Source organism: Apus apus, chromosome 9 (assembly GCF_020740795.1).
Source record: "Apus apus isolate bApuApu2 chromosome 9, bApuApu2.pri.cur, whole genome shotgun sequence".
Taxonomy (NCBI): Eukaryota; Metazoa; Chordata; class Aves; order Apodiformes; family Apodidae; genus Apus; species Apus apus.
The window spans coordinates 13,559,919-13,585,566 of record NC_067290.1 but is presented as its reverse complement, the minus strand read 5'-3'; the positions used below and the strand labels follow the sequence as shown (position 1 = coordinate 13,585,566).

The following is a 25,648-nucleotide window of genomic DNA, read 5'->3' as shown; positions in this document are numbered from 1 at the left end:
TAAATACTCCTCTGTTAAAGATCCCTATGAAAAAGCAATTTAGAGTACACTGTTCTGCTTTGGATGTTAGGTTTGTATCATTTTAGAGGAGGCATATTTTGTGATGTTGGGAAAGAAAAATGCAGTTTGGTGTTTGTTTTTTTTCTTCCCCCCATCAAAGGGTTTCAGAGTCAATTTTGTGTCTGTAACAAAGTTTTGCCTTTTAAAGGTATTAATAGAGCCCCAGTGGACTCCCCGAGGAGTCATTTTGTGGTGGATGGGGCTTCCCTGCAGCCCTGCTGCCCCAGCTGTCTGCTCCCATCAGCCCCGGCTCCATCCGTCCCCAGGCACAGGGCGCAGCAAATACTGCACACCCGAGTCATGGCTAAGAATAAACCTTCCAACAACAACAACCGCCTCTGTCAACCTGAATCACCCTGCCTTCTGCTTTGGGAAAATGACCCAGCTCATGACTTCATGTTAGATGCTCTATATAAGTCGAGGAAAAAAACGGGCGTTCGCAGCCGGGCTGGATTGAATCACAGCTGGGAAAGCAGCGCGGGAGGGATTAGGGTCGAGCGAGCTCCGCAGTTATGTCACAGGTACGGGGAGATCTGCGGGGCTGGCTCTCCCGGGAGCAGGGTGCCTGATGTGTTACTGTGTTCGATTGTTTCCTTGGAATAGCTTATTAGCAAGTTACTCTCATTAACCAGTGGATTCAGCTTTTCTACTCTGACTTGTTCCATTACGCTGAACCATTTAAACACCTTGTATCTATTTTAACAAGTATGTTGTTAGGAGGGATTATGTGATGAAGAAGGAAAGCAGTTCCCTCTACATGGCTAATTAATTTAGTTATAAACTGTTTTGATTTACCATAAATGTTTTTATTTATGTACACAGGGAAAAAACACTTCCACTGCTCTGGGATGTTTCAGAGAATAAGTTATTTCTGCTTTTCCAACATGCTCAGACAATTATTTGGAATTTTAGCAGTGTTTTTGAAAGGACCTGGCTGTACTGAAGTGTGCTGCTGTGTAAAGTTTAATGTATTCATATGCAGGGAAGAGAGAGAGTGACTGAAAATTCTGTTAGGAGGCTGAAATTTTGTATTACACACTTCTCTGTTCATTTTGTAACGGATGGTTTTTCTTTACTGGGTTCCCCAATAATCAGTGTTTCAAAGCAATCTTAAAATTAGCTCAGAAACACCTAGTTTTTCATGTGTAACATTTTCAACACAGGTACTTGGCAGAGTCCTCCCCATCGTGAGAGTTTTACGTGGTGAGTGGGATGGAGGGTAAAAACAGGGAGGGTAGAAGAGCACAATCCTTCAACCACACAGAGTAACTCGGCTTATTTTATTTACTCCAAAGAAAGAGACTTCAAAAAACAATTGTATGTTTTGTAAACCAACACTTTTTCACTTGTGACAGGAGGAGATAAAGTGCAAGCTGCACTGCTGTGCCAGCTGGGAATGGCTCCTGGCAAACCCTGTTTACAAATGCACTTGTGTTGGGAGCAGTTAGCAGCGTGGCTGTGACACTGGCAGCTACTGATGCTGGCAGGTCTGGCCGGGACTCACCTCTTGGGCTTGCAGTAACCCTTCTGTGCAGCTTTTTGCTTTTTAGCTGGTGGCCAACTAATCCACAGCAGCTGTCCTGCTGGAAAATCCTCTGCAATCAAAGTATGAGAGATTTTATTTTTAAATGACAGGGTGAAATTCAACAGTTCTGCTCAGCCTGGCTATGTCTCGGTACATCTCAAGCACCTCCTTTCCTTACTCTGTCCCCAAGAAGTCTCTTCTCCCTGTGAAAAGCAGCCTTGCAGTTATTGTTTCTTGACAGTAATGGATGAAGGAACTTGGCAGATTTTGTATTCCTGTTAACAAAATATGAGGGGTTTTGCCCTTTGTGTTGGAGCCAATGCAGGTCTGTACTGGCTGTGTATGACCCATGCCATGGCTGTAGGGGACCGTTCCCATCACATGCCAGTTTTTACCACAGATGGACAAATGAAGCCCTGGCTGTGGGGATGTTTGGTTAACCAGCAAACTGACCTAGAGCTGTTATGAATTTTGAAGGGTTTGCTACCACCCTTGCCACTTGCTTGCTTTGGCTACTTGTAGAGTGTTTTCCCCAGAGGTCTTGTGAATGTTTTGTTTCCCACAACACATGCAAATGTGATTGACAGTGAGCTATTCTGAGCTTTCCCGGGAATTTGCAGCTGGCAGGAAGGCTCCAGTGCAGCCTGCCCATCCCTGCCTGGAGCCAGGCATCCATGTGCTGTCTCTGCAAGCTCTCTGGGGCTCCCTGGGGGATATGTTTCCCTCCACAACTGTTTTTAGCTTTACGAGCAGAGCCTAGAAACATACAAGTAGTCTCCACTGCTGCCAGAATGGAAGCAGATAAATTCAGCCACACTGAGAGAGAGCAGATCTACAGCACAGGCCTGTAAACTTTTTTAGGTAGTTTCCAGTTCAGTTACTGAAAATGACTACTATGGTTTTACAAAGTAAAGCTGCAGGACTATTTTGTGGGTGTTTCGAGACTGTGGAACACTGACCTGCGCCCTTCTGGAGTGTAGGATGTTGTTAAAATGCTTTAACCACACAGCTGAATATCCCAGCCTGCTTTTGGCTTTACAGGCAAAGCCAGACCTTTTGGTCATTGGCAACAGGAACGTGTGAGGTCTGCAATTTCTGAGTTTACCCCTAATTTCCTGCCTCATTGTAGAGGCAACTGAACCCAAATAGCAGATGCCCTATATAATGTAATGATGGTCAGAGAAGTTACTCATTGTTGGTGCAGTCTGCAAACTGTTGAGTTGGAGTGTAGGGAGGGTGTTTTATTCTTTTTGATCGCCCCTCCTGTGCCCCTGCAGCAAGATCTGCCTGGTGGGACCCTGGTAATCTGCCCTTGAAATAGTAAACTGAAGGGGGAATGTTAATAATGCCATCTGCTGCTGTCTGATGTTGTGTCTGACTTTGAAGTGCTAAGTTAAAAGCAGGGATAGGCTGATATGATCCCATGTTATCCTGACATTTTTTCTAGCAAGATAAACCGTAAACAGATTAGTACTTGGACATTGCAGTGCACCACCTGATGATGCATCTGTTTCTGTATTAGATTTCCTTCTCCTTCTTTGGGTTCTGAGTCCAGTGTTTCAGATGTGTTCACTACATAAGTGTAGACAACCCTGTTGAGTGCCCAGATACTTTTGTTCCCTGAATTTAAGATCAATAACTATGGGTTGTTAAGTTTATCCCAACTAAATCAAGTCAGACTTCAGAATCTCTCTGACCTGTATCCCAAAGTAGTAGTGAGTAGACTGAGGCACAAGCACAATTTAGTAATCAAGGGTTGTGGTTTTTTCCTTCTCAAATATTGGAAAGATTCTTTAATTACCAATCCGTACATGCAGAATGGCCACAGAAAAAAATGATTTATTTTTTTTTTTAAGAAATTAAGCAATCCACTGTATATTTCAAAGGCTGTGCATTAAGAAGACAATTTCAGAACACAACAGTCATAGTGGCAACAAATTTTGGAAAGGGCAGTGGAATCATGGTTTTGCAAAGATCTGGAATAGCCGAGTGTGCAGCCTCAAAATTGATATAAATGGAATATTGTATTTGCAACTATGTATGTTGTCCCTTTGGGTTAAGGCAGCTTTGTTCTCTATGCTTCTAAACACAAAATACTGATGTGTGGCAATACATCTATTTCTTAGCCAGCCCCTGTGAAAAAGAAGCGTCCTCCAGTAAAGGAAGAAGACCTTAAAGGAGCCAGAGGAAACCTTGCCAAAAACCAGGAAATTAAATCGAAAACCTACCAAGTCATGAAGCAGTGTGGTAAGTGTCCCTGATGGGAATGATTAAGCAGTTTTCCAAAGCAAAACATTGACTTAATTGGTCTTGTCAAGTGAAAGGGTGTGCCTCTGAAGCAGCAGCCAGCGTTATGCTCACCACCCTGGCCTGGCTGTGCAGGGACTTTGCATCCACCGTCTCGATGGCACCAAGAGGTGCCAACAGGGCTCTGCTTGGAGTGGTCATTCTCCATGTCTGGACAAAGCAGGAGGGAGAGCCCTGACTTTGCCTTCTGAACCAGGGTTCAAACCAAGCCCTGGGTCCATAGTCAATGTCAGTGACTGCCCAATTTAAAGACTGGAGGCTTGGTCATAGACTGGGGGATTTCTAGTCTCTCAACTGGATCAATTTGGTGTGCTTGAGATAAAGCAGAAGTTAGGGGGAATAAAGGCCAGAAGGTGAGGGGAAAGAGAGTGGCTGCTTGCACTGAGCACCCCTGATACTCTTGTGTTGCTTTTCCACTACCAGTAAAGGAAAAAATATTAATTTTAACCCCTTTTCAGCATAATAGCTTGGACCTCAGCAGTTTCCAAGTTTCTGAAGCACCTGCAGGGATTTGGGGCCAGTCAGTGATAGAAAAACACCTACAGGTGCTGGCAGGTGCCCTGTGCTTGGGATGGGACTACTGTTCTCTAAGGTTTGGGAAGTTAATGGATGGATGAAATAGGTATCAAATGTGTATATATGAATTTCAGCAGCACTAGTTTTACTTTCTGAATTTGTTGTGCTGCTTAACTCATTGCCTCTCCTGGTTTTCTTTTCCAAGAACAAATGGGCTCTGCAGCACCTTCCATATTCAGCCGGAATCGGACAGGGGATGAAACAGTTTTTGATAAACCAAAAGAAGAGCCAGCCAAGAGCGTCTTTGGCTGATGGTGGAGATGTCTCACCCACGTTTGTTGTAATGTTTTCCCAAATTTCTGCCCCTTACACAAAAGTCACTGTAGGTCTTAGTAACTAATTTCTACTGTAAGTCATTAAGTAGGGAATAGAGTTATGTCAAAGGGTACAACTTCCATGTTAAATTTTATTATGTTCTTTCTATGTATTGAACCGTGTTTGCTATAATGGTTTAATAAAAAAAAAAAGGTTGTTGGACACATTTTGGCACACTGTGGTGACTGATTTCACTTTAGTCTAATTTCAATTCTGCGGATGCTTTGGCACTACAAGTTATGACCTAGCCTGTCCAATGCGAAGAATAAATATCCACATGTCACAGGTTTAGTGTCAGTGCAGTTTCTTCATAGTGTGCCCTTACCAAGAGGGAGCTGAGGAGGAGCTGGTCAAAGAAGTGTCACAGAAACCTGGAGATTTCACCCAGATCTGGGCTGATAGAAGCGCACCCTGGAGAGGCCTGTCAGGTCTGGGGTTGTGCCACAGGCTGACGCCTTCCCTGCTCACGGGGCTCCCCTCCTCGCCTTCCCCGCACATCTCCCTCCTTGCAGCTCCCTCACAGCCCCCGGGGTTGCCCACAAGCAGCTCTGCTGGGAGGCAGGATGCCGAGCTGCCAGGCTCCCCAGAGCCGCGGGGAGGGCTCTCGTCCCTTCCCCGCTCGCTGCCTCCCCGCCTCGGGGCGGCACCGCGTGTCTCCGCAGCAACAAACCCACTCGGAGTGGAAGTGGGGTTTGTTGGTTTTTTTTGCAACTCTGTTTACATCTTGATTTGCTGCATCAAACCTGTCGCTTCCCCCACCCCCGCGGCTGTAACTCGGCGTGTTTTACCTCAGCGGGCTCCGTGCGGGCACACGGTGACGGACCCTGTGCGCTGCGGCTGCGGGTGCTGAGGTAGGTGCTGCTTTTATGTAAAGATTTACTTCCATTTTGCACTGGCTAGCCCCTGATTAAGATGTGAAAGTGATACTGAAAGGTCTCCGAGCACTGTGAGGCATCTTATCTTTGCCTTTTGCGTCCCAAATGCACCTGCACCCTAAGGCCGGGGTGCGAGGCCTGCCGGGGCCTGCAGAGGCCGCCATGGCGGGAAACCCCGGCGCGGTCGCTCAGGTTTGGGGAGAGCCCGCGGTCACGTACCCCACATACCTGAGCCCCCCAAAAAACCACCTCAGCCCATAACCCTCCCGAGGAGACCCCCTTTAGACGACCGCAGTTCAGTCTGACACTTAAGCCACAAGGCTGCAGAGTGGGACGGGCATAATGCAGTGGCAAATCCTTTGGTTTTAAGGGGCAAGTTTCCCTAAAAAAAACTGAAGAAATCTCTGGTGCGTTGCCCTGCCGAGTTTTTTTGCACTTTTAAAGATTAGCATTTGCAGCTAAGACCCTCCCTTTTCTCTCTGCTGGACACTATTTCTTCATGGGGCTCGGGCTCCCCACAAGTAACTCAGCACAGCCTTTTCCTCTGAGAAAGACCCTTCCCAGAGCTTTGAAGGTAGAAACAAAACCAAACATGGTGGGGAAAAACGTTTCCACCCTGATAGCACTGAAGCTGTTCCTACATCAGGTTTAAAAAACCCTCCCTGATTAACCTGTAATGAGAAGTTGGCCGAAGGTTGTTTAATAATTAGATAAATTATGGAGATGTACAAGCGGGACAAACCATTGTTATCACTTTATGCTATATGAACACTGCAAATTTGCTAGACTATGTAGCAGGAGAGGGGAGGTGCTGTATTTCAGACCTGGTTTTGGATGTGTTGGTGTCAATTTAGCAGAGCACAGAAACCTATGTGTCCCACAGACTTGCAGTGTGGATGCAGCAGGGAAGCAAAGTAGGTTATCTGCCAAAACCTGGGGATTTTGCTAACAGCTTTATTTCTAGGATGTCCTCAGGTTTAATTATTTGTGGTACTTCCCAGTGTGACAGTAAGTGCCCAGGACTAGGGTTCTTTTTATTGTTTTTGTTTTTCTTTTTCTGCCGTTTAAGATGGACTTCATCTAAAAAATATGCATTGGAAGTTAAAGTGTATTGCTGGGATGAAGTCACTTCCCTTTTGTGACAGCAAGGTTTGTGCTCTCCTGTATGAATTGCAGGAATCCTCTCAGTCCCCAGCCTTGCCGCTGTGCTGGAAAAATTACTGGTGGCTGCTGCAGGACAGGAGGTACTTGTAGGTGAGAGGAAAAAATACAAAGCTGCCTGGATAATTTTTTGTCATGTTCTTCTTGATCCCTGAGAATCTAATAAGTCAAATAATGGAAAATGTGTTATTTTCCTTTCTCCCCTCCCCCCCCCTCATTTTCATACAGAGAAAAAGTGACAGGGGTCTGAACAAAGCCCCGGGATTTGAGTTTTTAGGTCCTTTTGCACTTAAAAGTATCTCCTGTTGTGATGGTGAGTTTAGATTCTTCCTCCAAAGCGGTCTGAAGTAATCTCATAGCATGTGCATTCCTCAGGGTAGGCATTACCAGGTACTGCAGGAGTGGTGCCCAGTTGCACCAGCAGCAGTGGGCACTGGGCATCAGCAGGCACAGCTCTTGTTGGCTTGCACAGAAGCAGGGTAAGGTGCTCGAGTCTGGGTACAAGGCTGAGCATGAGGTTTTACAGCAGCTGCTTCAGCAAGCCAGAACAGGATGCTGGAGGGATTTCACAGCTTCCCAGGTGTTGGCTTCTCCCTGCCCCCAGGAGCAGGGCAGAGCCACCTCACAGCCTAAATTGCATTGAAAGTAGCTCTTTTGACATCCCTGTGGTTTTACTTGTGGGTATTAGAAAGCAGATGACAGATCCGCTTAATGAAAGCTAAAGCTTGGTTCTTGGGGATGTTGAGCCACTAAGTGTATAATCCTGTGTATTTTAAGGGATTAAAGCATTACATGTGTTGTAGAAGTTAATCAACTGTACAGCAGTTTCAATTTTTCTCTGTATTTGCAAGTAGTATAAACAGTCTGCCTGGGATAAGTGAATTTATTTAATTTTTTTTAAGTTACTTAAAGCACAAGCCTTGTAAGACCAGGCTGTACTCAACAGACTTTATAGTGAACTTGTAAATGTCTGTCAAAGCAATAAATTAGTGAGCCCTAAATTAGCATCTCCTTGCAGATCTGCAGCCACTGGAACCCTCTCTCCACCTGGACACCTTGTCCGTAAAATACGTATTTACACAGGATCTTTGTGTTAATTTAGGACAATTAATGATATCACCTACCATGGAGTTATAAGGGGGAAAATGCTGTCAAAAAGCAATATGAAAAAAGTGTGTGTGTGTGGGAACAGACTGCAGGTTTGGTTGAGAGAGGGCTGTCTGTGATCCTGGAGCTTCCAGCATAGGGCAGATGATCAGCAAGATCACGGTGGGAGGGATTCAGCCTTCATCTGCTCAGGGCTGAGAAGGTCTTTCTGAATTGCCTCTCTCCACAGCATCAGCTGGTTGCATTTTAATGTACCTGTGTATGTGTGTTCATATAAATGCACACAGGAACCAGGGGCTGATGCAGCAGCTGCACATGCCTAAGAGCTCCTCTGAACTACAGCCCTGGGGGATATTATTTTTCCTGTCCCCTTGATATTTTCAAGATTTGAAACATTTTTTTCTAGGGAATGAATGCACAAATGAAGCCAAATGAAAGCTTTCCAAGAAAACAAGCAAGCTCCAGCTATGTGGCACAGAAGTGGCTCTTGACAGTTTGCTCCCTGACCCCCATTTCTCACTCTGATTTTTCCAGTTGCAGAGCTGAGGAGATGAACTTTTGAAATGGGTTCTGCCCAGGGTCTGTTTACCTTACTGCCTAAAAAAAAATAATTTCCCCATAATGTGTTTAAAATGCTTTGTAGAAGAGGCAGAAAAATACCTTTTAAATAGTCATGAGAGCTATCTTGTGTTAGGAGACTATGTAAACATAGGAATTATATTAGTATAACACTGTCCACAATGATTTGTGTATAAAATCAGACTTTAAGATAATTTCTTTTTGGAAGACAACCTTTGACCAACAAAAACTTCACAGGAACTGCTCCAAGTTCCTGTTGCATGAATATTTTGTTATAAAATAGGAGGTGAAAAGCATCATCCCTCTCATTTTCTGACTCAATTCAGGTGCAGATGCTCCTAGCACTAACCGTTTGTGCCAACAGCCCTGGATGAGTTAAAGGCAGCTTTGCAGAATCTGTGGCTGGCTACATTGCAGCTGTGGTAGAGCCAGACAAGGACAGATGTGCTCCTGTGCACAGCTGTTGTTGCTCTCATTTTTAGGTGGTTTGTGTCTTTGCACACTTACATTCATGTACATACAGGCACTGACTTAGTGCTTTGACTCCTAGGGTGTTCTGGCAAGGTCTGATTGCTTTGTTCTTGTTGTGTAGCTAAGGACAAGCCACAACAGACTTTGCTGTTTGACCTACAAGGGTTATGGCTTGTCAGAGGAAGCAATAAGGGATGTTTTAAGAGAGCCACTCTGTACCTCTCATGGGCTGGCTAAGCAGGGAGGCACAAGGTTTGAAGAAGTCACCAGCTATAAAATATCATGTGAGTGTTGCATGTCTTTGCAATCCTGAAATCTCTGAAGTGCCTGACGTAAGGCTAAGGATGTGCCCTTTCAAATTATTCCTGTCGGGTATCGTAGAGATTCACGCATCCAAAAATGCAGCTTGTTGCATTGACCAGTTCATCTGCCTGTGGATTTTCATGTGCCACAGGGAGATCTAAGTTTAAAATGAAAATATAAGGGTTTCTTCATTGTGCATTATGAAACATTAAAATTCTAATGTTTAACAGCAAAGATCTTTGGAAAAATAAGCATTAACCAAGTAAAAGTTTTACCTATGTTTAACATGTAAATATTAAGTTTCTGAGTCTCTTCAAAGTCTGCGTAATATCCCCAAGTACAAGTTACTCATTAACTGATTAAGATAAATAGAGTTTTCATTTGAAAATCTGATCTTCAAAATGGAGGAAAGAATGTTGCTCTCATTGATGGTCTTTTCCTCACTCGTAGTATTAGCAGAAACTATTGCTCAAAAGGTATTTCTCTTTTCTTTTTTTTAACAATATCTTATTTGTTCATTTGGTGATCCAGTGGTATGGCTGTAGCTGATCAGTTAATGCAGTTAACTCCTCTGGTAACCACCATCTGTGGAGCCTCAGGTGTATTGTGATGTGATTTTAGAGCTCTGGGTCTTTTTAAGGCCTTTTTATTGTTTGTTCGGGCTGTTATCATGTAACTGTGACAGGAGAACATTTGCAGATGTGCCTGATCACGCTCTGAGGTTAATCTTAGGTAATGTATTGGGGTGACACAGTAGCTGCTTCGGGGTACCCTGAGGAGGGAAGACCATGGAAAAAGGCTGCCAGAAGCCTTCTGTAGAACAGCAACACAGAGATGAGCCTGTTAATTCTGTGTGGGGCTGCAGTTGCAGCTGCAGGGTTGTATGTGAATAAGCAGGTGGCCAGTCTGGACATGAACAATTCCCTATCTCCAATTCCAGCTGGACCTTATAACTGCTCATTCCTTCATCAGACTTTTCCAAAAATACCACCTTAAGGGAAAAAACCTGAGTACTTCAGTTTCAGCCTGTTTATTTTATTTACAGCCTGCTATTGAAATCTACAGCCTCCACGTGGACTGCAAAGTTACATCACGATTTGCCCACACCATCATCACCAGCAAAATTGTCAACCGAGCTAATGAGTCCAAAGAAGCAACCTTTGAAGTGGAGTTACCCAAGACAGCCTTCATCACCAACTTCTCCATGTAGGACAAGTCCTTACCTGTGGTGTGAAGGAGGCAGCTCTGGGGAGTTGGGGGGGTGTTTCATCTTTCTACTCAGGAGGTGCTGACAAAAAACACAAAGATAGGAGCTCTGGAGGATCTTGCACAAAATGCTCAGTGGGGCAAAATAGGAAGCAGCCAAAGAGAAAGAAGGTGCCTGGGGCCAGGGCAAGGTTGCCTGCTGCACAGGTTGGGTGACTTATGTGCTCAGTGGAGATGTTTCTCCTGCTCCAGCCTCCCCGAGACCCAGCAACGAGGAGGGCTGTGTTGTGGTGGTGGCTCCTGGCATTCTCCTGGATGGGGAGGGATATGGGAACCAAACAGCTTTCCATGATTTCTTTCCTCAGCTCTTTCCTTCTAATATTAATTAATTTTTATGGAAACCAAACAGGTCCATCGATGGTAAAGTATACCCAGGAATCATAATGGAGAAAGCTTCTGCTCAAAAGGAATATGATGTTGCAGTCTCACGCGGGCAGAGCGCTGGCCTTGTCAAGTATGTTGCTGTCCTGAGGAAGGCTGCTCCAATATTCTTCCTCAGCTTCTCATTATCTCTCAGCTGAGATAAATGTGAAAACCAGCCTTGGGTTCTTGTTGGGAGGGATGAGGTGTGTGTGTATGTGTGTATATATATATATCCACATATATGTATGTGTCAAGCAATGGGCATCAGTGGAAGGTGTCACCCTTTAGTGTTGCCCTGGGACTTGTCACATGGGAGCACTCTGCCAGGCTGGGATTATGCTCAGGTGTTGAGTCTGCTTCCCTGCAAATGCAAAGGACCATGGCACTTGAGCAGCCATTACGCTTTTAAGAGATGTTTAATCTGTGCTTCCCATGTATATGGTCCCAGTTCTGCTTGATCCCAGTCTGAGGCATGTAGAGGTTTCCGCTCCACTTCTCAGCTTGCACATGCAGCACCCAGGGCATGCTAATGTGATATATATGAGGTGTATAATACCACCTGCAATGTAAAAAATCTTCTCTACGATGAGTAAGATTTACTGCTACTCTTTATTTATTTATTCCATGTAGCCCCGTGGCCATTATTTAGCACACTTCATAAACAGTGGCCACCACAAGGAAACCCTCCCCACAGGAGGTAAATCTCTATTCTCCCCCCCAAGAATCACAGGCAGAAAACTGGAGCAGTTTCACGTGTCCATCAGCGTTGCAGCCTCCAGCAAAGTCACTTTTGAGCTGACATATGAGGAACTATTGAAGCGGCAGCTGGGGAAGTTCGAGCTGCTAATCAAGGTCCAACCAAAGCAGCTTGTTAAGCATTTCCAGGTGAGGAAGGGCTGGGCAGGGAGCAGAACAGTGTTTTTTTGGGGCTTGTCTATGTTCTCTCTGAGATGCTGATGCCAACTTCTTCTCCATTGTCAGATTGATGTACACATCTTTGAGCCCCAAGGCATACGTTTCTTGGAGACAGACAGTACCTTCATGACTAATGAGTTATCTGAGGCACTCACCACAGTACAGAGTGTAAAAAAGGTAAAGCATGCCCTGCCAGATGTTACTGCCCGTGGCAGCTTTCAGTTATGTTTCTTTAAATCTTTTCTTCTGATTGCTTTGCAGGCTCATATTTTATTTAAGCCAACTGTAGATCAACAGAAGGCAAATCCTGAACTCAATGAAACCCTTCTCAACGGTGACTTTATTGTGCGTTATGATGTCGAGAGAGGTGCCACTGCTGGTGATATACAGGTAAAGCAGAAACAGAAATAAAAATGTTTTCAGATCATACATACATCTGACTGGGAAATCAGCAAAACAGCAACATTAACTTAGAAACACCAAGAGTGACAGGAAAAGCTGCTTCCATTAATCCAGGGGTGGCAGAAACTGATGGTGATATTCAGTAAACCCCCAGGGACACCAGACACATTGCAAGAATGGATCATCTGTTTAAAAAAATCAATTTTTCAAAATTTGTTTCAGTACCAAATCTATACTGCCACTTTATAGATGTCTCTACATTATTTTTCTTATTATTTTCGCTGATCTGGGGTGTACTTGTGCCTTCTTGTAAATGAAGTTTAGAGAAATGTGATTTATGTAACTATTAAAACAATTGCTTGGCTCTATTTTAATTTTTGTGACAGTTGAGGCATATCTGAAGAGAGAAGAAACTTAAAAATATTTATGGACCATTGTGTATCCTAGGGAATAAAGTACATTATTTTCCGTACCATTTAACTAATGAGGTATACATGGATGTGCTAAATGATGGCAGTCACAGTCAATGAGCAGAGATGTGCTTGTAGATGATAATAAAGAGGTAAAGTAACATGCATTCATAATACAGATAGATCATACATATAATACTGAGGCACATTATATATATATTTTATATATATATTTATGCATATACATATATATATGTGCTGTTCCCTCATCATTTGCTCTCTACAGATAGTCTTGCTTCCAGCTAGGAAATACATTTTAATAGTTCTTTGATTTGGGCTTATCTAAAACAGAATGCTGGGCATGGACCCCTTTTTCTGCTATGCCAGAATGTTATGATGCAATACTTATTTAGATGTAATTTTATACATGATTTCACACTTTGTATTTCAGATTGTCAATGGGTATTTTGTGCATTACTTTGCACCTCGTGAAATGCCAGTGATTCCCAAAAATGTCGTCTTTGTTATAGATGGAAGTGGCTCCATGGCAGGCAGAAAAATTGAGCAGGTAACTTCCCTCAAAGTACTGACCTTGGCTTGCATCAAGCACACACCCCAGCCTTTTCAGGAAGTGACTGTGAATTTCACTTTGGACACATGTGCTGGTTTTATAGAGGGCAAACATTTTGGACGTAAAGAAATGCTTGCAGACACATATGCACAGATGTATGGTAGAGCTGTTCTCACAGGTATCAAACATTAAGGCAGAGAGCACTTTTTCTATCTCTGCTCAAACATTTTGCTTCTAATTTTCTAATGAAGTTTAATGAATTAATTTGTTTGGTTTACCTTTATTTATGACTGTGTTAGTAGCTTTGCTAGAGAGCAGGCAAACCCTCTACAGCCCTCACAGGTTGGTTTGTTTGGGGTTTTTTTGTCTGTAAGTGAAGTGAATCAACTGTTTCTGATTGTCTACCATTGAGACTCAATAAGGGCATTAGGTTGCATTTTGAACAGGGCTTATTACACTGCAAGTCCAATCTGAGCTGTGGCAGAAAAGTAGAAATACTCAAAGTTACTGTTTTCTCCTTGGAACAGACCAGGGGTGCCCTGTTGAAGATTTTGCAAGACCTCCGCCCCGAAGATCATTTCAGCTTTATCACCTTTAAAAGCAGAGTGATGGAGTGGAAGAGCAATTTGCTGCAAGCCACTCCAGAGAACCTGGCGAGTGCTGCAGGATTCGTGCAAACTCTTTCTGCTAGTGGAGGTACCAGGCACCACCTAGATGCTTGAAAAAACAAACGTACCTGATGTTAAATTGTTTAGAAAATTGCATTAATTAGTCATAAACTGCCACGGAACTATCATCAATGCTCACAAAAAAAATTTTTAATACTTACGAGAGATGAGTGGGATAGAAAGGCTGGTTATGGGAGTGGACAGATTGGTGACTACATTATGATATGGATGTGTATATATATGAGATGGTTACATCACACCTCTGAACCATCCAAGCCACAAAGGTGGCTTTAGAGCAGAGATAGCTGGAAATTTTCCTGCTAGTACTTTTTTTTCCTACAGAAAAATGGCAATTTGCTCAACATTTGAAAGCAGTTGGCTGATTTTTTTAATATCAAGGGTCCCCTTGTAAAAATAAAATAATAACAGATAATAGTGTGCTTATTTAAGCACTTTTAAATGGCTCTAGATGTGTTTGTATTTGGTGTGACGTGTGTGGAACATGCTCCCAAAAGAAGCACTGTCACTGCAATGTAATACACCAAAATTAAGCCCAGTAGGCTAAGCCCCTAAATCCCCATCTCTCTGAAGGATTATTTCCTGCAGAGAACTTCAAATGGCTCTCCAGAGCCTCGGCAGATGGAGTGTGCCAGTTCCTTCAGGGGATGGCCTTTTTTTGGTGAGTGCTGCCTGCTTCCTCCTGACAGGCACAGACATCAACGGTGCCCTGCTGACGGCCGTGAGCATGCTGGAGAAAGCTGAGGGGCTGCCAGAGCGGAGCATCTCCATGATTATTCTGCTGACAGATGGCCAGCCCACTTCTGGTGAGTAAATACCAGCCTCAGACCTCTCTCTTCTTGACTTTTTTTCTTTTACACTTGCATCCCAGGTGTTGATAGACATGGTCTGTGTTTCAGAAGAACGTTGGTATGAGCAGGTTGGACCATCTCTGGATCTGTGTTGGAGGGAGGATGATTATGAGAGGGCTCTGGCAAGCGCTGTAAGAAGGGATGGCAGAGCCAGCCTGCCCATGACTACACATGCTTTAGCTGGGATCTGTTTTGCTAAATACCATTGGCTTCTCAGTTTATAAACTAGAGGGAACTGCTGGAGGTACTCCAGGCACAATTCAAACCTGAAAGTAAAATGCTTAGTGCCAGAACATCAACGTTTTGCACATATTACGTATGGTTTCATGCGAGAGGTATTGCTTATATTTCTTCACCCTCCTTGATCCAAACTTGAGGTATTTTCAAAGTGCCTGTTGTTTTGTATTTTCTTCTGTGTCTAGATCTTTACTAGATATCAGCTATGCTATCACAAACCAGAGGGTTTAGATAAAAATTTTGGGCTAAATAAACAATAACCCTCAATGCAATGGCACAAACATCACTTGTTCTGAACAGGCATTTGTCTGTATTTTGTGTGACACCAGCATCAGTCCAAGGACAGCAATATTAATTCAGCTGTAAGCCTCTAATAAGATCTATCTGCCTTTCAGACCATGGGATCTGCACTGCTTTGGGGTTGTTTTCTTTTTTTTTTTAAATAAAATTCAGCTCACATTGCTGCCAGCCACAGTGTGACTCAGATTTCCCTGAGCACGTTGCACATCCACAAGCTGGCTAGAAATTTGCCTGGAGTTCCAGGCAAATACATGCACTGTTAGTGCATACCCTGCCTTCCTTGGCAAAGCACGCTGAAAGGGAAAAATCTGAGCTGCTCCCATGGTATTGCTACAGGCAGTGACAGTTCCTGTCCTGGAAGTGCTGATGGAGATGCTCTCCATACAAGGCCATTAGCAGCTCTTCAAATGGGATAAGATAATCTTGCTGGGAGAGAAGCATGGCTGAGTTAATTTGCAGTTTGTCTGAAATACACCATTAACTGATCCATTCTTCTCTGAATTCACACACGTAATTTTTATGGGTGGTACTTGTCTTCCCAGTGCTTCATCAAGTGTTTCCATCCCTTGCACTGTTAACTCATAGTGTGTGTCCCTTTTGTCCTAAAAAAACTCCTCTGGCCCCCATCATCTTGTAAAATATTTTGCACTTAGCCATGATGGCATGAGCAGAGGTTAGTAAAAGTCATTAAGAGGGAGAACCAGGCTCTGCCACGGTGGTGATTTCATCTCCAATGCAATTAATGGATTTCTGTCCCATATATTTTAATGTTTTATTCTTAATTATTTTTAAAATACTTTAGGCAGTACTTTCCATTAAACCCACTGCTGTCCTTTTGTACTTTAAAAAAGCCAACCAAACAAGGGTATATTTTTTTTCAATTACAGGTGAGAGGAATGTGGAAGTAATTCAAGAAAACATTCAGAAAGCAATCAATGGGAAATATGCTCTTTTCTGCCTTGGCTTTGGGTTTGATGTCAGTTATAAATTCCTGGAGAAAATGGCCCTAAGCAATGGAGGAATAGCACGTCGGATATATGAAGATGCGGATGCAGCCTTGCAGCTCCAGGTCAGGAATAAGGAATAGGGCAGAAAAGCCGTCTATCAGCTATGGCTTATGTCTAGTCATAGCAGCAAACCCACAGATTTTCTGAGATGAATACTTGGGTTTGAATTTATCAGATAATTCTGGGGAGGGAGGAAGGCAAATTTGGGGAATCTGTGGGTTTGTACTTTAACCTTGGCTTGAAGTGGGAGTTTTAGTCAAATCAGCTGCATCTAGGCAAGCCTGGAAAATCACACATTGCTGTGCTCCTGCGAAAAGACAAATTGTCCAGAGGGGGTGATGGTGGAAAAACTTCTGTTCTCAGGTGCGATTTCAAACCACTTGATGTACCACCATTGGAAGCCTTTTGGTTTTGCTAAAAATCAGGGGGTAGTTTGAGGTGCCTGCAGACAAACTGGCTCCACAGTACCACCAGCCTGGGTTTTTCCTGCCCATCTGGTGAAGGGTTGTAGCTTTAGGGACATTCTCTTTTTTGGGAAGCCACTTCTAGCTGTTTTGGCTGGATGTGAACAGACTGGATTTGCTTAAAGCCAGTACCAGTCCCAGTCCAGAAAGAGAGAGATGAATCCTCAGGAGTAGTCAAGTTTAAACAATCAAATATAAAATGTGACTATAGCAAAACACCTAAATGGGTGGGACAGTGATAACGGGGATGCTGCTTGGGTTACTTGGATTACCTTAGGAAATACAGTTGATATGGCATAGCCAGCCTGACTGGAGAAGGTTTTCTGATCCATGGGAAGAAACAGGGTTTTTTCTAGTTTGCAACAGTATTACAGTGCTGACAAAAAGCTTTGCTCCCTTCTTTTTAAGGGAGATTTAGACATTCAACGTACTGCTTTGTATAATTTTGCAGTCATTTGTGTGCTCTCTCTTTATCTCTTTAGGGCTTTTATCAAGAGGTGGCTACCCCAATATTAATGAAAATTGAAATGCAGTATCCAGAAAATGCTATTGAAGGATTAACCAAGAACAATTTCGAACTGTTTTTTGAAGGATCTGAAATTATAGTATCTGGAAAAATTAGTAATGACCTTGATCTTTTGCCAGTAGAAATTAAAGCTCAGACAGTAAGTATTTAGTTTACTAACTGTGAAAAACATAACTCCCTTCTGTCTTTTATGGTGCAACAGGAGAATTCAAGAAGTTTTTTGTTATATATGTTCTAATATATGTTTTCTACCTTTGGGCATTCAGCTGTTTTCCCATTTTAGAAAAATATTTGAGAATTCAAACAATTTCCCCCTTCTGAATGTATTACAAAAGAAAAACTTTAAAGTATATCCACAAATAAGCAAACAGCAATTTTAATCCCTTCAAAACCATAATATTTTGGCCTTTCAAGCATTTTTAGGAAACTAGTCAGTATTTTTAGAATTAAGGAGGAAATCTGAATTATCTCAAAAATGTTGAAACAGAACAATTTCTTGACCTTCTTTTTTCAACATTGTTTCAAGTCCAGAGATACACATCCAAAATACATGCTTCTTTGCTGGTTTGGAATTGCATTTCCAATGGGAAAGAACAAAAGTGAAGGACAAAAAGGATACTTTGGTACTGAAAGATGTTCTTTTAAGTCTAATCATGTGACTATAAAAGAAATGTGGAACTGTTCTTCTGATGGTCAGTTTTCTCCCACTGCAGCATACTAGTGACTTGACTCTTAAAGAAGCAGCAAATGTTGAAGAGAAGGAGCAAATATTTCAAAATCAGAGTTACATCTTTGGAAATTTCATAGAGAGACTGTGGGCTTACTTAACCATTCAGCAGCTTCTGGAAAAATCGTAAGTTGTTTTATTGTTCTGCATTACAGATTTCTAACTTCTTAAAACACAGATTCCTTACTCACAAATCATATGATTGGAAAACATAAATATTTCTGGAGATAGTATTAAAAATATAGTGTATTAGAGAAACACTGTGTGAGGAACATGAGGTGCCTTTCAGTTTATGATAGCACTGATCATTACATGTGTATATTTATGTATATACACATAGGAAAACATAAAGTATTCTTCATTGCATTACTGTGAATAGATTTTAATTGTAGGGATTGTGTTGAGCTGTGCCTACATGCATAAATATTGTCTGAAGATAAGTGAATGGCAATAGGTAGTAAAAAGAACAAAAAGTATGTCCATCAGACATTTCATAGAACATGTATCTATTATTTTTATGTGTTTGAAGTATATATAGTCTCCAGTGTTGCAAACAACTAAGGACCTCCATTTCAAGCTGAGTTACCCTAATAAGATGACTTACTCTTCAATAATAAAAAGTATCTGTTAAGACACAGCTTAAAAAAAGAACAAGGAATGTGTAGTCTCTACACAGTTAACACCGACTTGGAAGCTCCCTTCCTGAAAGTGTTCAAGGGCAGGTTGGATGGGGCTCTGAGCAACCTGGTTAGTGGAAGGTGTCCTTGCCCATGCAGGGGGGGGTGTATCTAGATGATCTTGAAGTCCCTTCCAACCCAAACCGTTCTGTGATTCTATGATGATTCTATGACTTTAGTATTTCAGCACAAGAAGAGGACCAGAAAAAACTGAAGGCACAAGCCTTAGAGCTGTCTCTGCAGTACAGCTTCGTTACACCCCTCACTTCCATGGTGGTCACCAAACCTACTGGCCATCAGCAGATGGAGCTGGCCAACAAACCCACGGAAGCTGGTAAATGGGGCATTGAACAGCCCCTCTGAAATATACTGCTGTTATTGATTATTTGTTGTTGAGATCCAGCATATCTTCCTTTTACAGTGATGTGGCAAGGTAATAAGCCACACCAGAGGGAGGAGTTCAGGGATTAGCTTCTTTTCAAAATAAAACACACAGGGTTTTTCTAAAAGGTGAAGTAGTGGAATGGGCACCCCTATTGAAATGGAAAATAATCTGTTTAATTATGAACTTATAGTAGTTTAACAGTTGTTACTCAGCATTCCTCCCTCTGCAAAGGGATTCTGCACTTTGTAGCATTAAATTGGAAAATGAATGGGGGGGAGGAAATCATGCATGTGCTCTAGCTAGCTATCCTTTAATGCAAAAAAGCTCATCACCTACAGCCCAACACCCACTTGTTCCCATTTTCTGGTTTGCACATGGTAAAAATCATTTCATGTCGAGTGTTTGGCACTAACCTGTCCCTCTTCTTTGTGTTAGAGAATGAGAAGCTCCGCAGTATTCCAGTAAGAGGTAAATGTTTTCTTCTTTTCCAGTAGCACACTTCATAATATTCTCTAATAATAATAATAAAAAATAATTAAAAGAGCTCATGGTGGTTGCTCTATAGAGGGAAGTATCTAATATTTGGAAAAATATGGGAAACAAAACCTAAGCAATGACTGGCAAGGTCTGTGAAGGGTTTGGATGGATAATACGGTCAAAGGGATAAAATCTTCCATACAGAAAATCTCAAGAGCCAAAATTGTCTTTACTCATGAGGAAAAGTAGTTCTTCAGGTCAACAGTGCTAGTGATGTTCTCTGCTTCTTCTTACCACATGGAAAGCATCTGTTAAAAAATTAAGCTCAATATATTTTGGAACAACAACTGAGGATTATGTATTGTTTTGGTTTTAATTTTTTCTCTCTGGAAACAATAGATCTGTTTGAGAATTAATTTTAAACTTATGGCATTATTAACCTGATAATTCCAGCTGTGATAATACATTATTATAGCAATGCTTTCATAGGTGAAGATCCCTACTTTTGCTCTAGCTCTTTCACAGAAATGTTTTGAGGGAAGTACAAAGCTGCCCCACTCTCACTCAAGGTTGCCGGTTTCAAAGTGGTGCTGGGGAGTTTAAAAGCAGAAAACTCCCTGGCCAGAATCATGGCCCAGCTGAGGAGATACACAGAGCTTGGTGCTGCAACAGCACCACCACCCCACATTGTCCCCATGCATGGGGTGGGTGAGGCCCCCAGGCATCCACCAGACAATTAAATCTCTTTTTGCAAATCCCTTCCTCACAAAGTTGTTAGTAGATTTTGTCCATTTCCATCCTTTGGCTGCAAATATTTTCCAGGGATCAGTGCTCAGGTCCTGTGGACTTCATTACTGCAGATAGCTTACTTTGGGAAAGGAAGACAGGTACAGCTGGAGAGTTATAGATTTGATGTTGAAACACTCCCATAAGGTATGTATTGTGATCACAAATAAAACACAAATACTCTCTTTTCTTTCTCCAGCTCATCAAGGACTGAGGAGTGGAGCTGCTGGTAAGTGCTCCTCCTTTGGTTTTATTCAGAATAATTTTATAAAGTTAATTTCATAGGCAGGTTCATAGCAACATTAATAAATGCAAGACAACGGGGTAATGGGCACAAGTTGCTCCAGGGGAGATTCCAGTTGGACACAAGAGGTAAATTTTTCACCATGAGGACAGTCAAACATTGGAATAGTCTCCCAAGGGAAGTAGTAGATTCCCCCACATTGGACAACTTTACAGGGTGCTGACCCATCTCATTAACTATAGTAGTACCTAGATAAGTTGGACCAGATGATCCTTGAGGTCCCTTCCAACCTGATATTCTATGATTCTATGGATTCCCACTTGATATACAATATAGTTTTTATATGTACTTCAGTCCACAGGTATTTTATAAATCAACTATAAACTTTTGAAAACAATCTTGGTGCCTTTTCAGAAATAAAAACTTATGATACCTCTTGAAAATAAATATGAAAGATCTGGAAAAGCATGTATTAGTAACTCTGTAGCAGCTGTCAAAACTTCAGCTCTAAACCCTCCTGCAGCTCAGGCTGAGCCTGCCCCAGTGGCATGGTTGATCCCAAGTAAAATGGGCACTGGACATTGGACTCTCTTTTTCCCACACAGGGACATCTTGTTTTAAGCAAAGCTCTCTGTAGAAGTCAGTGAAGAGCTCTGCTAAAAAGATTCCATCTCAGTATTCTTCTTTGTTAATTAGACTTAGAGAAAAATGTTTCATTAAACTCTTCTTACTAATTTTAGTTATTTCAGCTGTCAGGCTAAGAGAAAGAATGAGAGTACAACCTACTGGTAAGTAAGAGGTATGCTAGTCTCATTTTAATAATTAGTATAACTGTAATATACAGTTTTTCATACTATAATGTTTTTTTTCTGACTGCACCAACTCTGTGAAAACCCTTTACCTCTTCTTGCAAATCTTAGCTGCTTCTTTCCACGTAAGTGAATAATACCCCCTGTCCCATGAGAAAGCCTCTCTGGCTCAAGGATATAATGACCCAAAATGTAGTACAACAGATCCTCACCCTCAGCTTTTTTAAGGGCTTAAGTTTAAAAAACTGTTGTTTTCATTCATGTCAAGGTGTTCTGTCTAGCTATGCTTTTCAATAATTATTACTGTGTTGATTTTAATCCTTTTATTGTATAGAAGCTATAACTAATGTTTTACTTATACATTTATTAAGTCATTTTACTATGCCTATCCCAAAGCTCGATTTTTCTTTGCATGCTAACATTGTTCTTCTGGCCTTTCAGCCATTGAATATCCACAGCTTATCTTGCAATTACCCCAACAAAATGAAATAATCTGCTTAAATACTGGTGGAAAAGCACAACCCTCTGTTCACCTGCTGTCAGATCCAGAGCACGGTGAGTGAGCCCGATTGTCCCTGACACCAAGGAGAACGAGAGGCACTTTGGTCTGTGAGCGCAGTTGGTGTCTGGAAATAACCCCTTTAATGAAGGGCCATAGCATACCTGCTGCCTTGCAGTGACCCAGGAGGCTGGGCTTAGTTTTTTCCTTGCTGTGAGGCAATATGAACTTTCACTCTGCAACAGCTGAGGGCAGTTCTGAAAGGTCTGGTTGTGGGTCACCTTCTTCTCCTGGTGTCCCCTCCAAGGCCTTTTCCCCTATACCCTTGGAGACTGCTGAGGATGCAGAGACCTTAAACCCTGTGGTCCCTACATACTACCAGGAAGATGCACACTCTAAACACAGAGCAGTTTCCATGGTCCTGTTCCTGAAGGAGCCATGGCCCCAGGCACCAGGTGTCATCTACTCTGATGATGGAGCAGAGAGAACTCTGTAAGAGGAGGTGGCAATGTGTGGTTTAACAGACTCTGGTCACCCCACTGCAGTTTTGGGGGAATGTGGAGCTGAAATCTGGGGGTGCTGTGCATCCCAAAATTAGATCTGAGACCCTTTAGTTGTTTCAGTATCAAAGCTGAAGCACTTTTATTAAGAACACTTGTCATAAAAGCCCAGTCATTTGACAGATCTGTGTCAATGTTATTAAAGGACTCACTGTGACGGGGAAACTTGGGGACAGAACAAATCACTTTGTGCATTTTGAAATTACCTACATGAACCCCCCTGCACAAATCCACATCTCCATGGATGAGATTGTCCTCAGCCATAATAACGAGAGCACTCGGATGCCATGGACAAAGTCAGCCACCTCCACTGTCCAAGGGTAAGAAACATCAGCCACCCTGTCCATTCTCAGACTTGAAAATGTGAGTCATATTTATTTCATCCAGGCCTCCACTTTAACACATGCCTTTTGCTTCAAGTAAGTGCTTACAAATGTCCTTCTCTGGTGAGTAACTCAACATGAGTGTAAGCAAAGTACCTTCACAACCCCCCACTTCAGATACTAGGGAAAAAAAAAAAAGGCTTGGTTTAATTCTCCATGCCTATGTAAGAGAATCAAAACAACTGCAGCACCAGCCTGCCTTTCTGCTTCAACATCAGAGGCAGAACATTTATCTTCCAAAGAAAAGGACCCACTGTGGCATGTAGCAGCCCCCGTGCCACCACTGTGCTGGCTGCCACCAGGCACTTAGTGTTCCTCCAGCTGCAGAGCGAGCGCTGTGCTGTGATGGCTTTGACATTTACTGTCTCTTTTATACAGCAGTTGGCTCCACACAGGCTGAAGTTTTCCTTCTCCTCATTTTCAGCAATAACTCACATCTGGGCAGCTGACATGTTTTATGGGAAGGCATAAAATGTTTGAATAGCTATGTGTAACTAACTGCCCACTGTCAGATAAAGGGTACTTTAAACATAGAGTTCCTTGGTTGGACTAATTAGAGCAGGATCCTTCCCAGCCACAAGAATGAGCTGCATGTAGCTAGTTCCACCAGAATAAACCTTCTTGGAGGATCTGCTGTTGATTTGGGGCAGGCAGGACAGCAGCACTTCTTCTATTACAGTCAGTTCTAGACAATAACAGAAGTCCTCAAACAACTGCTTTCAATTATCTTTGTAACCCAAACGGAGCCAAGAACATGCTGGATTTGTGCCACTCTCTGGTTGTCTGCCAAACAGAATGATCCTCCTGCTTCAGACCAGCACCCAGGCCCCCACAACCACAGCACTGTGCACACCAGGTTGTGTGAGCATGTTTTTGTCCTGATCTGCAAGGGAGAAAAAGTCAGTGGATGTTTGTGTTCTGCAAGCCCATCTGGAGTCAGAATTAAATTAATGGGTTAGGAGAAAGGCAGGGTCTGAAAAACCTGTGAAATACCCAAGAAAAAAAGTATTTGACTTGTTAATGAACTACACTGAATTATTTTATCTAGTAATTTTTTTAATCTAGTCTACCCTTTCTCTCATTAAAATTATGAAATAGCCTCCTCCTTTTTTCCCCCCATCCAAACATTTCTAGTAATTTGGAATAATAAGATGTTTTCTTCAGCAAAAAGTTCTCTGGTGTAGCATGATATGTGAAAGATCTGTTGTGCAGTCTAGAAAGAAGAGATCTGCTACTTAGTATTTTCTAGCTTAAAAATAACCAACAGATCATGAAAAATGCAAAGAGACAAAACGCAAAAATGGAATTATTTTAATTAATTAATGTCAGCTTGTTAAACACATACCTTGTCTTCATATTCTTCTTGGAAATAACCTCATAATTTACTTCCTAGGCTGAAAGTCTCAGTGGAAAAGGAAAGGAGTGTCACAGCACTGTTGACTGATACAGTCACAGTAACAGTTTCCTTTATAAAGTTTCCAGATGGTTTCCTTGGGCTGTATTTCCTGAACACAGACCGTTTTTCTGACAAAGTCAGTGGAGTTCTGGGTATGTATCATTAGGGATGGATGCAGCAAAGAGGGATGATCTTGTAACTAAGCTTCTTCACTGAGAACATCATGGGTTTTTTTTCAGCCACATCATAAGCCCTTACTCAGATTTTACTTCCCTGGGTCCTGACAAGCGCCCATGAAAAGCAGCGGGCAGGCAAAGCAACAGGAATGCTGAAATTCAGGGGGTTTCTAGAGAAACTTTACATTTAATTTATTATTTTCAGACATGTCACATCACTTTCTATTGCACAGCAATCCAGCCCCTACTCTGTGAAGAAGGGAGGTCTTAGCCTGGAATCGTAACACAATGCTTTTCCACTCACCAGTGGTACAAGCCTAAATAGACTATTATGGGATTAGAAAAATGTTAAAATAAGACTAAAAGAATAGCTGATCTTAACCTCAACAGTATTGGGAATGACAGCAAATTCATTTGATGTCAAATAATAGGCTATAAATAATGGACATACAATTTGTAAACAATCAGGGTTAGAAAATAAAAGCCAGCTGGTCCTGAACATCTCAAGTCCAAAAATCCTGGCAGGACTACAGTTGAAGATGTTTCAAAAGCTTTGCAAACGGGGAGGCATATTCTAAAACCACCCCAAAAAAGAGTGAAAACCCAGCAGAGCAAGGCTGAACCTCTCTGGAGGACTGTTAGGGACAACAGGAGATCACAGCTGAAACGTGGGAATTTTCTTAAGTAAGGGAGCTTCCAGATGTGGCCAGGTATTTTTTGTTTTGTTTTCTTTCTGAGGTAGATGGCTGCTTTCCAGGTGTTGTAGCTGCCATATGGGCTAAATTAACAGCAATACTCAGAGGTTTTGTATTTTTAAATAATTTTTGTGTCTGTTGCTTAGGTCAATTTTATTCAAAAGCACAATTTGAGAATAATTCCAACATCAGTCAGAGAGCTGATGAAAGACTCCTGAATGTGTCTGGACTTGAGCACAAAGCCACCAGGTAACAGAGATGGGATAAGGGTGAGTGGTGCACATGCTTTGAGATGCATTTTATCAGTTAATACCAGAGATCAAAATAAATTAAAGTACGGGAGTGTTTGTAAGAACACACCTCTTTGATGTAAATCATAGGGACTCGTGCTAGAATTTCACCCTAACAGCCAGAATTTGTTGCTTGTTAAGTGATGCTACAGGACTAAAGGCTCCTATTTCACAGAGAGTGGAAAACTATACCCTGGGGCTACTGTTCGTATAAAAGATGTCAAACAGAGTAAGGTTCTGCTGCCTGGTTTACATGGATAAGGGAGG

At 42.3% G+C, this 25,648-nt stretch overlaps 2 protein-coding genes across 6 annotated transcripts in view; both read left to right on the top strand.

Moving 5' to 3' along the window:
• Positions 1–373: 373 nt before the first annotated feature.
• Positions 374–4,949, top strand: MUSTN1 (musculoskeletal, embryonic nuclear protein 1). Its single transcript, XM_051627505.1, has 3 exons — positions 374–581; positions 3,712–3,832; positions 4,614–4,949. Exons 1-3 carry the CDS (start codon positions 573–575, stop codon positions 4,718–4,720), a joined length of 237 nt encoding a protein of 78 aa, XP_051483465.1. The 5' UTR covers positions 374–572; the 3' UTR covers positions 4,721–4,949.
• A 4,710-nt stretch (positions 4,950–9,659) lies between these two features.
• Positions 9,660–25,648, top strand: part of ITIH4 (inter-alpha-trypsin inhibitor heavy chain 4) — a 23,130-nt gene continuing 7,141 nt past the window's right edge. For 3 of the 5 annotated variants that reach the window (XR_007890314.1, XR_007890313.1, XM_051627211.1), the window contains exons 1-20: positions 9,660–9,755; positions 10,325–10,485; positions 10,895–10,999; positions 11,631–11,793; positions 11,890–12,000; positions 12,085–12,213; positions 13,087–13,203; positions 13,734–13,902; positions 14,582–14,698; positions 16,168–16,349; positions 17,234–17,416; positions 17,991–18,130; positions 18,861–19,015; positions 19,502–19,534; positions 20,529–20,558; positions 21,314–21,361; positions 21,824–21,937; positions 22,587–22,761; positions 24,218–24,372; positions 25,238–25,340. Coding sequence is in view for 3 of the 5 variants with exons in the window: in XM_051627211.1 (XP_051483171.1) it covers positions 9,681–9,755; positions 10,325–10,485; positions 10,895–10,999; positions 11,631–11,793; positions 11,890–12,000; positions 12,085–12,213; positions 13,087–13,203; positions 13,734–13,902; positions 14,582–14,698; positions 16,168–16,349; positions 17,234–17,416; positions 17,991–18,130; positions 18,861–19,015; positions 19,502–19,534; positions 20,529–20,558; positions 21,314–21,361; positions 21,824–21,937; positions 22,587–22,761; positions 24,218–24,372; positions 25,238–25,340 (2,465 nt within the window). In the remaining 2 variants the exon portion in view is untranslated. The remainder of the gene's footprint in view (positions 9,756–10,324; positions 10,486–10,894; positions 11,000–11,630; positions 11,794–11,889; positions 12,001–12,084; positions 12,214–13,086; positions 13,204–13,733; positions 13,903–14,581; positions 14,699–16,167; positions 16,350–17,233; positions 17,417–17,990; positions 18,131–18,860; positions 19,016–19,501; positions 19,535–20,528; positions 20,559–21,313; positions 21,362–21,823; positions 21,938–22,586; positions 22,762–24,217; positions 24,373–25,237; positions 25,341–25,648) is intronic. The other 2 variants (XM_051627212.1, XM_051627213.1) reach the window with 2 other exon arrangements.